This window comes from Girardinichthys multiradiatus, chromosome 12 (genome assembly GCF_021462225.1).
Source record: "Girardinichthys multiradiatus isolate DD_20200921_A chromosome 12, DD_fGirMul_XY1, whole genome shotgun sequence".
In the NCBI taxonomy this organism is placed as follows: domain Eukaryota; kingdom Metazoa; phylum Chordata; class Actinopteri; order Cyprinodontiformes; family Goodeidae; genus Girardinichthys; species Girardinichthys multiradiatus.
This window is the reverse complement of record NC_061805.1, coordinates 20,660,589-20,673,515: the sequence shown is the minus strand read 5'-3', so window position 1 is coordinate 20,673,515 and position 12,927 is coordinate 20,660,589. Positions and strand designations below refer to the sequence as shown.

Below are 12,927 nucleotides of genomic sequence, written 5' to 3'. Positions count from 1 at the left end.
GGTGATTTATTTATTTACTTTGACTCACATATAAATAACTTTATGTATTCAATACATAAAGTTACTACTCAAGCTTTTTGAAATAACAAATAGTTGACAAAGTGCAACATTGATTGTACAACTGCAATTACATTATTAAAATTATCAGTCATATTAAAATTAGCTTCTGTGCACTGACCTTGGACTAAATATTTGAAATCAGTTCAAACAGAGGATTTGGGTTTATTTTCAGGACTTTCTAAACAATTATTATCTTTGAACCAATGTGGGTGTGTGTGTATGTTTAAACCTTCATCGCCAGATGGGATGGGGCTGAGAAAAGGGGAGGGCAGTTGAGCACATCCAGCCCACTTTACCTAGGCATAAAAATGGCAGGGGATCACAGTGACACTCACACTTCACCGACTCTGGATCCAACCACACACATGGGCTGGACACACACTCTCTATTCTTAGAAAACACACCCGAGCTCGTTTTTAACCAAACCTTCCAAGATGCCGTGCATTACCAGTCATCTCGACCAGATGGTGAAGTTGCCTGGTAGCTACAGTGATGTGGTTGAAAAAATCTGCATGGTAAGATTTGCTTTCTTTCTGCAGCATAGAAAAGAAAATGTACAGAAGACTGAGATTGCCTTAAGGATCAAATGATGAAAGAATTGTGGTGTCAGTTCCAAAACGTCATTAAAAAGGCAAAAAGAATATCTGTCACCCAACAGACATAATCTTTGTGCGTTATTTAACACAACTGACTCTGTTCTCAACCTTCCATAGAACCCTTGTTTGGAAACCACTCCTGAAATGTGAAATTGTTTTTTTATGTATTTATTTTTTTAAAGATTGCCACCAAAAGTGCTCTTCTTACATCTCCTGACACAGACCATTCTGTCTCAGCCCCTTGCTCTGCTGTCTTTAATCAGTTTGAGCCATGTGACTCTCCTTTTTAGAGGATGGGGTGAGGCGTCTTAAGCCATCAGGCTCCTCAGGGGATCCTGATCCTCCATGATTTTTAGTGAGGTCTTTTCAAGTATTGCACAGTGCGTTTTACCAATATAAACTGGAGTTTGTCCACTGATGTGGTCCATGCTAAACTTAAACACTCAGTAGTTTAACCTCTTTTAAGAAACCTGGTCCAGATCACTCTTTGTTGGCTAATTACAGACACGTTTCTAAGCTGCCATTTGTTTCAAAAATAAGATTGTATTTTGTCAACTACAGTCATTCATGGATGAAACTGGCATTCTGCAAATATATCAGCCCGGTTTTGAACTCCCCATAGAACCAAATCGGCATTGTCAAGAGTTATAGATGACATCTTTTAGGCATGCGATTATGGTGACTATGCTGTTTTGGTATTAATCTAACAACTGCCTTTGACCCTGTAGACCACAACATTTCATTATCACATTTAAATTACTTAGTGGGAACTCAGAACAGCGCTTAATTGGTTTAGATCTGCCCTGTGATGGACTGGCGACCAGTCCAGGGTCTACCTCGCCTCCTGCCCATTGACATAGAGATTCCCCGCGACCCACAATGGAAGTGGGTCGCTTCCCCGCGACCCACTGTTGAAGAAGTAGTATACAAAATGACAGATGACTGGTTTAGATCCTATCTGGCTGGTCAGTCCTTCTGTGTCAACATTTTAGACTTATAATCATCCTGTGCTCCTCTGTCATTTGGGGTTCCACAGGGCTCAGTTCAAGGGCCACAGCTTTTTCCCCTGTATTAATTGCCACTAGGTTCCACACTTAGAAGGTATGGAATTGCATTTCAATTAAAATTAATATTTGGCTGCCCCTAAACTTCCTAAATTTTAATGGAAAGAAAAGGTGATAGTGTTTGGACCAAGTGGCCCCTGTGAGTCCACCACGGGACCCCTGACAGCATATTTTAAACAAACTGTTTGTGTTTTAAGTTAGACAGGGATTTTAAATTGGACAGCCAAATGAGAGCAATTTTAAAGTCCTGCTTCTATCATTTAAGGCAGTTGGCAAAAGTGAAATCTTTTATGTCCAGGCCACTCTTTGAAACAGTGATCCACACTTTATCTTGTCTTGCTTAGATTAATGTAATTATGTCAGTCCTTGCTCTCTCATCTGCAGATGGTTCAAAATGCTGCAGATGAGTTGGTTATGCTATGGTAAACTTTGAAAAGGAAAATCTTTTTTTTGTCCATCTTATTTTGTTTCAGAAACGTAATCATTGTTTACATTTTGGTCAGGGGCTTAACCTCAACTCTTATCTAAAAGGCTGACTAAAATTTGTCCATCACAAAAGCATGACAGTTGGGACAATCTGCTTTCGTGCTGCCTCTTATCTGCTCTATTCTTGTCTGACTGCAGGTGGAGCAGATCCTGTCTGAGTTCAGGTTGAACAAAAAGGAGCTGGAAGAAGTCATGAAGAGGATGCAGTACGAAATGATTCGAGGGCTGCGTTTGGAGACCCACCAAGAGGCCAGTGTCAAAATGCTTCCAACATATGTCTGTTCCACCCCAGAAGGATCAGGTAAGTAATCACTCTTTACACAGAGGGCGCAGAAACAATTGTTTGATTTCTAAAAAATTGAAGTGGCTTATTGCCTTTGAGGCTCAAATGTAAAATTAGAATGTGTTCTTATTTGGCGAGACAGAAGTTGGAGATTTCTTGGCTCTGGACCTTGGAGGGACGAACTTTCGCGTGATGCTTGTGAAAGTGGGCGAAGATGAAGAGAGGGGCTTCAAGGTGGAGACAAAGAACCAAATGTATTCTATTCCTGAAGATGCCATGACAGGGACTGCTGAAATGGTCAGTGACAACCTTATCTTGACACCACTAGTCATTTGTAGTATTGTACTTGCACCTGCACTTAGTTTGAAATCTCTAAAAATGTAAGTAGTTCAAAAGGTTGTGCTCTAATATCCTTTATTTTCTGTTTCTACAGCTGTTTGACTACATAGCAGAGTGCATGTCTGATTTTTTGGACCAACACCACATTAAGCACAAGAAGCTTCCTCTGGGTTTCACCTTTTCTTTCCCTGTACGACATGAGGACCTTGATAAGGTACAGATATTGTTATACTTGTTAGATAGCCAACAAAAACACCCCTCTTATTGTAAAGTTCATGCAGCTAAGGGTACTAATTTTTTATTCAAACAGGGAATCTTGCTTAACTGGACCAAAGGTTTCAAGGCTTCTGGGGCAGAAGGGAACAATGTTGTTGGTTTGCTCAGAGATGCAATCAAGAGACGAGGGGTGAGTAAATTTATATATTTTATATATATATATTCTCTTTATAAACAAGATTATCATCTGTATAAGAAATAGAACATTCTAATGCATTACAATCTCACCTTATCATGCAGGACTTTGAGATGGATGTAGTTGCCATGGTGAATGACACAGTGGCTACCATGGTCTCCTGCTACTACGAGGACCGCAGCTGTGAAGTCGGGATGATTGTCGGTAAGAACATATAAATATGTGCAAGTGTGTATGCTCATCACAGTTGCCAACTTTTGCAATGAGCTTGGAGTGAGACAGGAATGTGGGTTAGGTCAGTATTTAAAAAAATTGTTTAAAAAAAAATGAGTACACAATAAGTTTTTGTCAACAATATTTTCTCATGAAAAAAGTTAAGTCAATTCTTTATTGTTTACCTTTAGAGATTCATACTATACTTTGTGTGCAAGTCTTATTTGCGCTCTAACATCCAGCAATACACTAAATGTGTAAATGTTTCCTTATTTTAAGTGAGATTTATGTTGAAAGATTGAGAAAGTGAGACAATAGAGAAAAATACAGTCTCACTTTAATACAGAATGATGCCTCACAAACTTACAGGAACTAATGTTTTCATGTTTTTCTTTTAGGTACTGGCTGTAATGCTTGTTACATGGAGGAGATGAGGACTGTGGAGCTAGTGGAAGGGGAGGAGGGCCGGATGTGTGTAAACACAGAATGGGGGGCGTTTGGAGACAATGGCGAGCTGGAGGAGTTCAGGCTTGAGTACGACAGAGTCGTTGACGAGGCCTCAATTAACCCTGGACGCCAGTTGTGAGTAAAAAAGATGCATTAAGTTTAAATATTCAGCACTTTCCCACTTGTACACAGACACAGACATTTGAACCGAGCTCTGCAACCTTCCTATTTTATTGCCTGACTTTAATCAGGACAAGGGTCAAGACAAATCCCATCTTGTGGTGTTTTTTATGAATTAATCATCCATCTATGGCAGTACTCACCTGACTCTAAACTGTATTCTCTGTGAAGTTGCCAAGCTACCAGCTGTTTTCCTCAGGATGTTAGCAAATGGATAGAGCTTTCATACGTCAGTGGTTGGTCAGTCGGCAGGTGGAGATGTCAGATTAATGACCCCTTTTGGCTTCTTGCTGTATCGCCTGTGAGGTTAATGGCTGTTTACCTTTTATACTGACTGCTGAGTCCAGCCTTAGCCTTGATGTCTGCTTCCTCATCCGGCCACCCTCAGTCTCCTAATCTTTATAACAAAACACACATCTTCAATCTTGAAACATTTATTGTTCTTCATCCTCTTTTTAATAGCATATCTCCCTCTGTCTTCTCTTGTTATTGTCCAATGCAGGTATGAGAAGGTGATCAGTGGGAAGTACATGGGGGAGCTGGTGAGGCTCGTCCTGATGAAGCTGGTGAATGAGAACCTGCTGTTTAACGGCGAAGCCTCAGAGCAGCTGATGACACGAGGAAGCTTTGAGACGTGCTTTGTCTCACAGGTGGAAAGGTAGGCATCAGCATTGAGTGATGGAAAAACATTTTACTGATATCACCCATAAAATGTCAGACATGCGGGTTGATGGGAAGCAGTCATTAGGCTACAGATGCTTTCAAGCAAATAAAAAAAGATACTTTGTTGCTGAGGACACGAGACTGGAAAACAGTGTTTCTATAGAAAACCCATTGTGTGTTTTTCACAGCTGTCATTTATTGCCAAAATGTAGAGAGCTTAAGAGGGATATCTATAATAAGCACTGATGTGTTAAACAGTGCCAACTCAAACCTGTATGGGGCCATAAATCACATTCATTTGTTATGATTTACAAATCAATAGCACTTTAAGATTATTACATCTCATAAATAGATATTTATTTGGCAAAATATTTCTTTACTAGATTGCTGCAAGTTAAGATATTTTATTATGTTTAAAGGTGGACCATAAAAATAGCTAGTTTACTTCTTAAACATTAATATATTCAGCAACAAAATATTTACTCTGAAAAAAGTCAAGTACAATTATGACCATGAAAATGCATATAACATTTTAAGTGATAATGATCACAAGTGTTGTTTTGTAACATCACCACTGATGTTCAACAGGTATTAAAAATACATCTGTGAAGCTAAATTATGTGACAATCCTCTCGTGGGGGCCCCCTGTTTATGTGTGCCTATGCAGCTGCTTAGTTTGCTTTTAACTTATATGGGCTCTGGTGTAAAGTTTAAATATAATTTTCAAAAACAGCAAAAAACAGGAAAATGTTTTTTGTAGAACTAGTTTGTAAATTGGGACCTTTTGATATTTTTCTAGTGATTCTGGGGACAGAAAGCAGATCTACAACATCCTCTCTTCACTGGGTGTTCTTCCCTCTGAGCTGGACTGCGACATCGTGCGGCTAGTCTGTGAGAGCGTCTCCACTCGCTCTGCTCATATGTGTGGCGCAGGCCTTGCTGGGGTCCTCAACCTGATGCGGGAGCAACGTGGCCAGGATTCCCTGAAAATCACAGTTGGGGTTGACGGATCTGTCTACAAGCTGCACCCATAGTAAGTGTCTTAACTGTCTAAATATGTACTTGTAGAAGAGGAAAGTACTGACAAATGTGAGTGCAAGTATATCTACATCAAGGCAAAACTTAACATTTATGCCTTTTTTTGGCAATATCAGTTTATCACAGATGTAGACTGCCTAATACTGACAGATGTGCTTCGGTTTTTCAGTTTCTGTGACCGGTTCCACCAGGTTGTCAGGGAACTCACTCCTCACAGTGATATAACCTTCTTGCAGTCGGAGGAGGGCAGCGGGCGTGGAGCGGCTCTTATCTCAGCAGTGGCTTTTAAGATGGCATCATGCATCTAAAAAAAGCAGTGTTCTGAAAAATATCAGAGGAAGCTCAAACTCTGGGAGCTGAAGTGCTTTCTGAAGATCTGCTGCTGACCAAAGCAGAACAGAGTACTTGCTACATGTAGATTTGAGGACAAGGAGGCCTTTTAATACCTTGTAAATACAAACTGTTTATAGTTTCTTATCAGCCTGTAGCGATTGTATCATTTCTGACCCTAAACAACACATTTACTGTTGCATTTGAAACTTTAAATGGCATGAAAGCTCATGTAAAATACATGCACTGGTTATTTGGACTGATTTTGGACTGATGTACAGCTGAAATATTTTGTAACAACTTTTGTCATTTAGCACGCAATCCATTTTATTGCTTTAATGTGTAATTCTGTCTGTGAGCATTGAAATATTTCTTTGTTATTGTTTATTTAACGGTTTATGTTTAAAACCTATTTAATTTGTCAGTATGTACCGTGTACGTTTTTCTTATGTGAACTATGAAATATACTTAACTTTAAATAAAACATCATTATTAAAAATTGCACTTTGCATTGTATAGACTTATTTATTAAATATCTTATAACACTTGACTCCACAACTATCCTAATAAGATGTCTTCAAAGCATTTAGTTACACAGTCAAACCTGTTGTCCAACAAATAAACTTTGGCACTGGTCCGAGTTGATTTGCAATGTCGGTAGTAAACAATAGCTGTTGATCAAGACTCCAGTGGTGAAAGTCCAGTTGCTCTAGAAATGTTAGTCATTGGAGTACTCAATAAAAAAATGATGGCTGCTCCCTTTGAATGGGTTTGAGGCTGAGACACACCAATGATGCCAACACCAATGAAGCAACAATGATGTTTCCTGTTCTTGATTATCTCTTTGTCTCTTACTTTGAGGAAGAAAACCGAGTGAGGGACAAAACTCATTCCAGGCACGAGAAACAAACCTAGGGCTTTCAGTTAGAGACTGTTTCAAGGGACGTTTTTTGAAGACAGAAAAGCGCGTTTCATCAGAACAAGTGCGCTTGTCAAGAGAAACGTGGTGGCAAGCATTTGAAAACCTGCTGATGATTTTAAGTATGACTGTTTGTCCTATTAAAACTGCCAAACAAGTAACACAATTCAAAAGCTATGTAAGAACGTCATTTGAGAATGCAAACTGGTTGTATCATACCTGAAGGAGGCTGATTGCTTGACTTGCTGTTTGCACAGATTGAGTAAGCCAACATATTCTCTGACATCTTTGAAGGTGGTCACCAAATGTTCTGACAAAGAACAGCAGCAGTACAACTTATCCCAGAGGGGCAGGAAAATCTGGCAGTATGAATTTATTGGATGGTTCGAGCTTGGACACAAGAAGGATGAAAATCTAATTGGGAGGACCTTGGCAGATGATCTCTTTGATCTTCCCTAGTTCCCTAGCAGCGATGGTAAAGGTTATACTTATTGTAATTGCGTCAAGCATTGTAATCTGTCACATCTCATATCTGTCCACTGGCCTAAACAGAGACCAGAACCACAACAAGTCGAAACACGGCACAATGTACAATCTTTCGTAAATAATACATATTTGACATTTGAGCGTTTTTATAATAATTACCATTATTAATCCAAAACATGATTAATCTAATACTGCAGTCAAACAATTCCTAAAAGCATGGAGTAGAGTATAACATGCACATGTTAGTTTTACATTAGTAATTATATTGTTTGCCTGACAGCCTATCAAAGGCCGGAGGTCTCTTTCCTCTGTCTGTTCACAGCTCTCTGCCCATATCTGTGCTCCCCAGCCCAGAGTAATCCAGCATACTTCACCTCTTATCAAGTATCCTCAGTGACACACAGCGAGCACAAAAGGCCATGTAAGGGGCTCTGCAGCCATCTGAAAGCTATTATAGGAGGGTGCCTGATAAGAAGGGCCCTACATAAAACCCTCCCTGGCATCACACCTTAGCTGAGAGTCTACATGAATTCATTCAGACATGGTGAGTCCTCAAGGTTTTTCATTATTTTAGATCATTTTAGCCACTGGAAATTAAATTAGTGATTCTGTATGGGTTTTCCGTTCTACTATTACAAAAGCAGATGTTATGGATGTTTGTGTTCATCTCAGGCAAGTAAAAAGGCCTCCAATAAAAGGCAGAGGGGGAATCAAAAGTCCTGCTCCAATGTATTTTCAATGTTCGAGCAGTCACAGATACAAGAGTTTAAAGAGGTAAGGTAATGAATATAGTTCTGTATAATAATGTATTTCTTGTTTTTGTTTTAAAATCTACCAGCCATACTTTATTTGTAAAATAAACCCACCCCTGCTTTACTGTAGATATGCGTTGTCACCTAAAGAACATGATTCATTCTTCTTTTTTTTGTTTTTGATTTTATTGTAAATTGTTAAAGATAAAATATATTCTCCTGAAAAAAACAAGCTTTTGCAAGCCAAACCACTGATCATGTTACATTCAATTCAATTGAATTCAAAATACTTTATTAATCTTAAAGGGAAATTAATGAATTAGACAGCCAATCCATTATCTTACATGTTACTTTTTCCTTACTTTTCTCTTTGAAGAAACTTGGATGAATTAAAGAAACATTTAACTACCCTTTTTGGTTAATAAAACATTTTGGAATTGAATTAAGGTAAACGTTTGAGTTACAAGTGCATGGATTTCAGGAAAATTGGGCAATAACGATTGACATGAAATTTAAGAGGATTACATTTACTTAACGGGTGGTGAACGTGGACGAAAACCAATCAGATGGAAAAAGTCACCAGAAATCGAAGATCATTGATCACTATTTCCTCAAGCTTCACCTTTCACAGCAGTAACCTATCTGTCTTGGCTTGGAGGTCATCAGAGTCAAACTTTGGTTCAAACATGAATTTGATACTTAAGCATTTTTTAAAATATTTATAAATACAAACAGTAATTATACATATAATTTTATATATTTTTAATTCTTAAGTCTGCTAAAGCAATATTTGTGAATAGAAAATTTCACATTTAGGACTCAATAAATTAATCTTGTTAATTTTATATTTGTGTGCCCAACAAAGCTTCAAATCTAAACTGGATTTATTTAGAAGGGGTTAAAACTATATATTTTTGTGCTTTTTAAATTTACTTTAATTGAATAAAAAATTTATTAACTTTCAGACCTAAATGTTGTTTTTTTTTCACGTCTCAATACTTCACCATAACAATTTCCTCTACAGGCTTTTGGCTGCATTGACCAAGACAGAGATGGTGTCATCAAGAAGCAGGACCTGAAGGAAACCTATGCTCAGCTTGGTCTCTAATTTCATCTTTTATCTTATAGCATAACACAAAACACAGCATGTTGATAAATACAGGCATCATAAATAATCAGTTGCATTATCCACCGATGTTCCCTGCTGTTCCTGTACAGCTATTTATCAGACTCATTTAATGTGTGTTCACCAGGAAAACTTAACGTTACGGATCAGGAGCTGGAAGAGATGTTGAATGAAGGGAAGGGTCCTATTAACTTTACTGTGTTTCTGACCCTCTTTGGGGAGAAACTCAACGGTGAAGTGCTTTTATAGCTGTTTATATTACAATTAGAATTTCTTTAGTGAACTCTCAAATGATGCATGTGGATTTTCGTTGTCATCTTTCAGGTACTGACCCCGAAGACACTATACTTTCTGCTTTCAAGCCTTTTGACCCTAATGGGACAGGTTTTGTCAATAAGGATGAGTAAGATTTATTTTATTGTTTAGCTCATATTCTCCAAAACTACTTGACATCAAGATTTTGACTCTGTCTATCTTTTTTATAAAGATTTAAACGATTACTGATGAACCAGGCTGATAAATTCACTGCGGAGGAGGTTAGTTGTTTTTATTTATATATTTTCACTTACAGAGTGAGGTGTCATCATAATTTGATAACACTTAGCATAAAAATTGTCTTTTCATTAACATATAGGTGGAGCAGGCCTTTGCTCTGGCACCAATTGACCCAATCGGCAATATCGACTACAAGCAGCTCTGCTACATCATCACACATGGAGATGAGAAGGAGGAATCCTAATATGACCAGCTATTTGTGAAGTCAAGTAGCTGCTGCTTAGGATTAATTAACACTGTTGATTGTTGGAGACATGGTGGAAAGTTTGATATATTCAAACAGTTGTATAAACTGCCCTATGTTGCCATATGTTGTTTTTAGGAAATGTTGCAGTGAAAGATTTTAAAGAATAAAGTGCTGGATTCCTTCCTAAAATAAGATCATTAAATACTTGGCTAAAATTATAATCTGGCTTGGAAACCACTGCAAATAAATTCCTCTCGATGTAGGTAAGATTCTAAAAGTGAATTAAGTGTCTTTCGTTGACATCTTTGAAAATAAATATTTAAAAAATAAAAACTATACTTATTCCAGTTTATGGACTCTGTTCTCCACACTGTGAAAACAAACATATTTTGTTTTATCAATTTATTCAAAATGTCATAGAATCAAATTTAGTTGTGGTGTTTGCATATTTAACTTGTGCATAAACGGGTTTTCATTGATTTGTCAACATGTCCAGAGTTGAGTTCACCCCTCACCTTGTGACAGCTTCAATAGGCTGACCCCTTTCTGGGTTTACATGGTCAATGTAACACAGAAGATGACTGAATTTAATATTACTCCACTCATCGTCAAAGGGAAATGATTATTTGCACCCGGGCTGCCATGGATTATTTTGACATGATGGAAAAATTCAGTATCATGAACTTTACAACTTAAAAAGAACACACATATGATTTTCTGCTACAGAACTGACAGAAGTCTGTTCTGGGTGTTCCTTTTCAGTAATCTCTTTATCTTTCTTTCTCTCCTCCATTCTTTTCTCCGTCGCTCCCATTTTCCTTTTTGCACCACCTCTCTCTCTTTCTTGCTTCTTATTTTTTTCCTTTTCGTTTCCATCTCCATGTCCATAACAATTGAAACAATCCCTGAACAGTTTCTAATAAAGTTTATTTTATAAATATCAAGCAGAGTATTAAAGCGTTAGCTGTAATGCTCCACTTGTGAAATTAAATCTGTTGGGCTTCTTCTTGTCATTCACACAACAATTCTGAGGGCTACTCTGCCGGACAGGACACGGTTAAAAAAAGAAAAGAAGAAAGAACTGACAGAAGTGCTACACAAAGGTTGTAGCACTTATGCAGACATGCTGTCTGCACCACTGAGGATTCATTTACCTAAGCACGCCTAATGTTTGGAATAGCTGACATGGCAGGAGAGTTAGCTATATTTTCTGAATAGCACAGCTAATAATTATTTGACATCGCCAGGGTGCTCATATAGATAGTAAACAGAGCTTTAAACTTTCAGCCCAAGATGGTCAGGACATCATTGAGAAATGGAAAAAAAAAGAAACAGTACAGAACTGACCTATTCTTACATAGTAGCACTGAACATTTTTAACACTTCAAAACATATGCAATATATGCTATGGGGATGCAGCTCAACGACACATAATTTATGTGATAGAACCTGACGGGTCTCAAAAATGCTTTAACTTCTTCAAGTTTGTGCTACAGGTTTGTGCTACAGCATCTTTAGAAATGTAGCAGAGAAGGTCTTTGTAAAATCTTTATCAAAATGTTGCACCTTAGCTAAGGATAACAAATGCTTCACTACAAGAAGAGAACAAATTAACATGTCTACTTTTTAAGTCAGTGTAAGATAATATGAGCAAGAACGTTCAGCAAACAAGTAGTTGTTTAGGGTGTATATTTGTATAGTGATGTTTCCAGGATGGACATTATTAGTAGTAGTTTTTGGAAAATCGCAATCCATTCAGTTCACAATAAAACATTTATTTCCAGTATTCCTAGTTTTTCCTGTCATCTTTATTAAATCTCCCATTTTAAGTGCCAGAGACGTCAAATTCCCCTTGAGGATTGAAAAGGGAATATTCCAAACTTCCTACTTCGTGCTAATTATAATACCCTTTTTTTTCTTCTTTTCTCCTGTTGCCAAGGTTACGCATCATAACAGAGGATTAAAAAATGCAGAAGATTCATCTGAAAACACGGAAGAAGTTCAGAATCCATATAAAAATTGATAAGTTCTCTAAAATGTTTACTAAAATGTCTACTTTACTTGTTGACATACAAATAACTTTAGAACTTCAGTAAAGGAGCAACTATTTGAAGGTCCTCAGAGTTGGAGGTGCCTCTTCTGTTTTTTTTTTCTTCTTTCCTTTTAGGGATTCTGTCACCATGGATTTAACAAAAAACAGCTCCAGAAGCACACAACCTCAACCACAATTTTCTGCTTCTCTTTTCATAACTTAGCAACAGAAGGAATGCTTTTCTTTTATATCGTCATCCCCCACCCCCCAACCGCCACCACCCCTCTCCTTATTTACTTCTAACATCTGTGGTTCTGCTGCCAGAAATGCCCATTGCATCCGGAGCATCAGGCAGGGTGGATGTGGGAGTGGATACAAGCAAAAGATGGGCACCAAATGGGGTGAGAGTACTACCAGTTATCCATCAGCATGGATCCTATCTACTAAGGTGAGAATTATTTCATCAGCCAGAATGAATAAGGTTATGAAAAAATAAATAAGAAAAAGGATCTACTGAATTTTCAGTGCTTTGTTGACTTTGTTGTGAAAACGTCTTGCACAAATATGTTAACTATCTTTGAGCATTGTATGTTTTTTTCTTTTTCTGAAATCAGATAGATAATTTTATAATCCTATAAACTTTCAAAGATTTTAAACTTAAGGTGCACAAACTTCAAATGTTGTTTTTGCTTAGAGATTAAAAGAGTAACATTTAAACATTGCAACTTTAATTTAGCCAGCAGCTGCTTGTTTGCAATT

The 12,927-nt window shown here is 37.6% G+C and overlaps 2 protein-coding genes across 2 annotated transcripts; both read left to right on the top strand.

Annotated features, from left to right (window-relative positions):
- Nucleotides 1-407: 407 nt before the first annotated feature.
- On the top strand, nucleotides 408-6,613 carry gck (glucokinase (hexokinase 4)). Its single transcript, XM_047381960.1, has 10 exons — nucleotides 408-575; nucleotides 2,345-2,507; nucleotides 2,632-2,786; nucleotides 2,923-3,042; nucleotides 3,139-3,234; nucleotides 3,345-3,444; nucleotides 3,852-4,035; nucleotides 4,583-4,738; nucleotides 5,543-5,776; nucleotides 5,951-6,613. Exons 1-10 carry the CDS (start codon nucleotides 495-497, stop codon nucleotides 6,087-6,089), a joined length of 1,428 nt encoding a protein of 475 aa, XP_047237916.1. The 5' UTR covers nucleotides 408-494; the 3' UTR covers nucleotides 6,090-6,613.
- Nucleotides 6,614-8,003: 1,390 nt separating this feature from the next.
- On the top strand, nucleotides 8,004-10,483 carry myl7 (myosin, light chain 7, regulatory). The gene is made up of 7 exons (XM_047381770.1): nucleotides 8,004-8,060; nucleotides 8,189-8,290; nucleotides 9,293-9,368; nucleotides 9,522-9,626; nucleotides 9,719-9,797; nucleotides 9,882-9,930; nucleotides 10,029-10,483. The coding sequence occupies exons 1-7, from the start codon at nucleotides 8,058-8,060 to the stop codon at nucleotides 10,131-10,133; spliced, it is 519 nt and encodes a 172-aa protein (XP_047237726.1). The 5' UTR covers nucleotides 8,004-8,057; the 3' UTR covers nucleotides 10,134-10,483.
- The last annotated feature ends 2,444 nt before the right edge of the window (nucleotides 10,484-12,927 follow it).

Excerpts from the sequence above, each read along its gene's own strand:
- myl7 (XM_047381770.1), top strand. Across the intron at positions 9,369-9,521 it reads GGAAACCTATGCTCAGCTTG|GAAAACTTAACGTTACGGAT; the intron begins GTCTCTAATTTC and ends TGTGTTCACCAG. Across the intron at positions 9,627-9,718 it reads CTTTGGGGAGAAACTCAACG|GTACTGACCCCGAAGACACT; the intron begins GTGAAGTGCTTT and ends GTCATCTTTCAG.
- gck (XM_047381960.1), top strand. The coding sequence starts at position 495 with ATGCCGTGCATTACCAGTCATCTCGACCAGATGGTGAAGTTGCCTGGT. Across the intron at positions 3,445-3,851 it reads TGAAGTCGGGATGATTGTCG|GTACTGGCTGTAATGCTTGT; the intron begins GTAAGAACATAT and ends TTTTTCTTTTAG. Across the intron at positions 4,036-4,582 it reads ATTAACCCTGGACGCCAGTT|GTATGAGAAGGTGATCAGTG; the intron begins GTGAGTAAAAAA and ends TGTCCAATGCAG.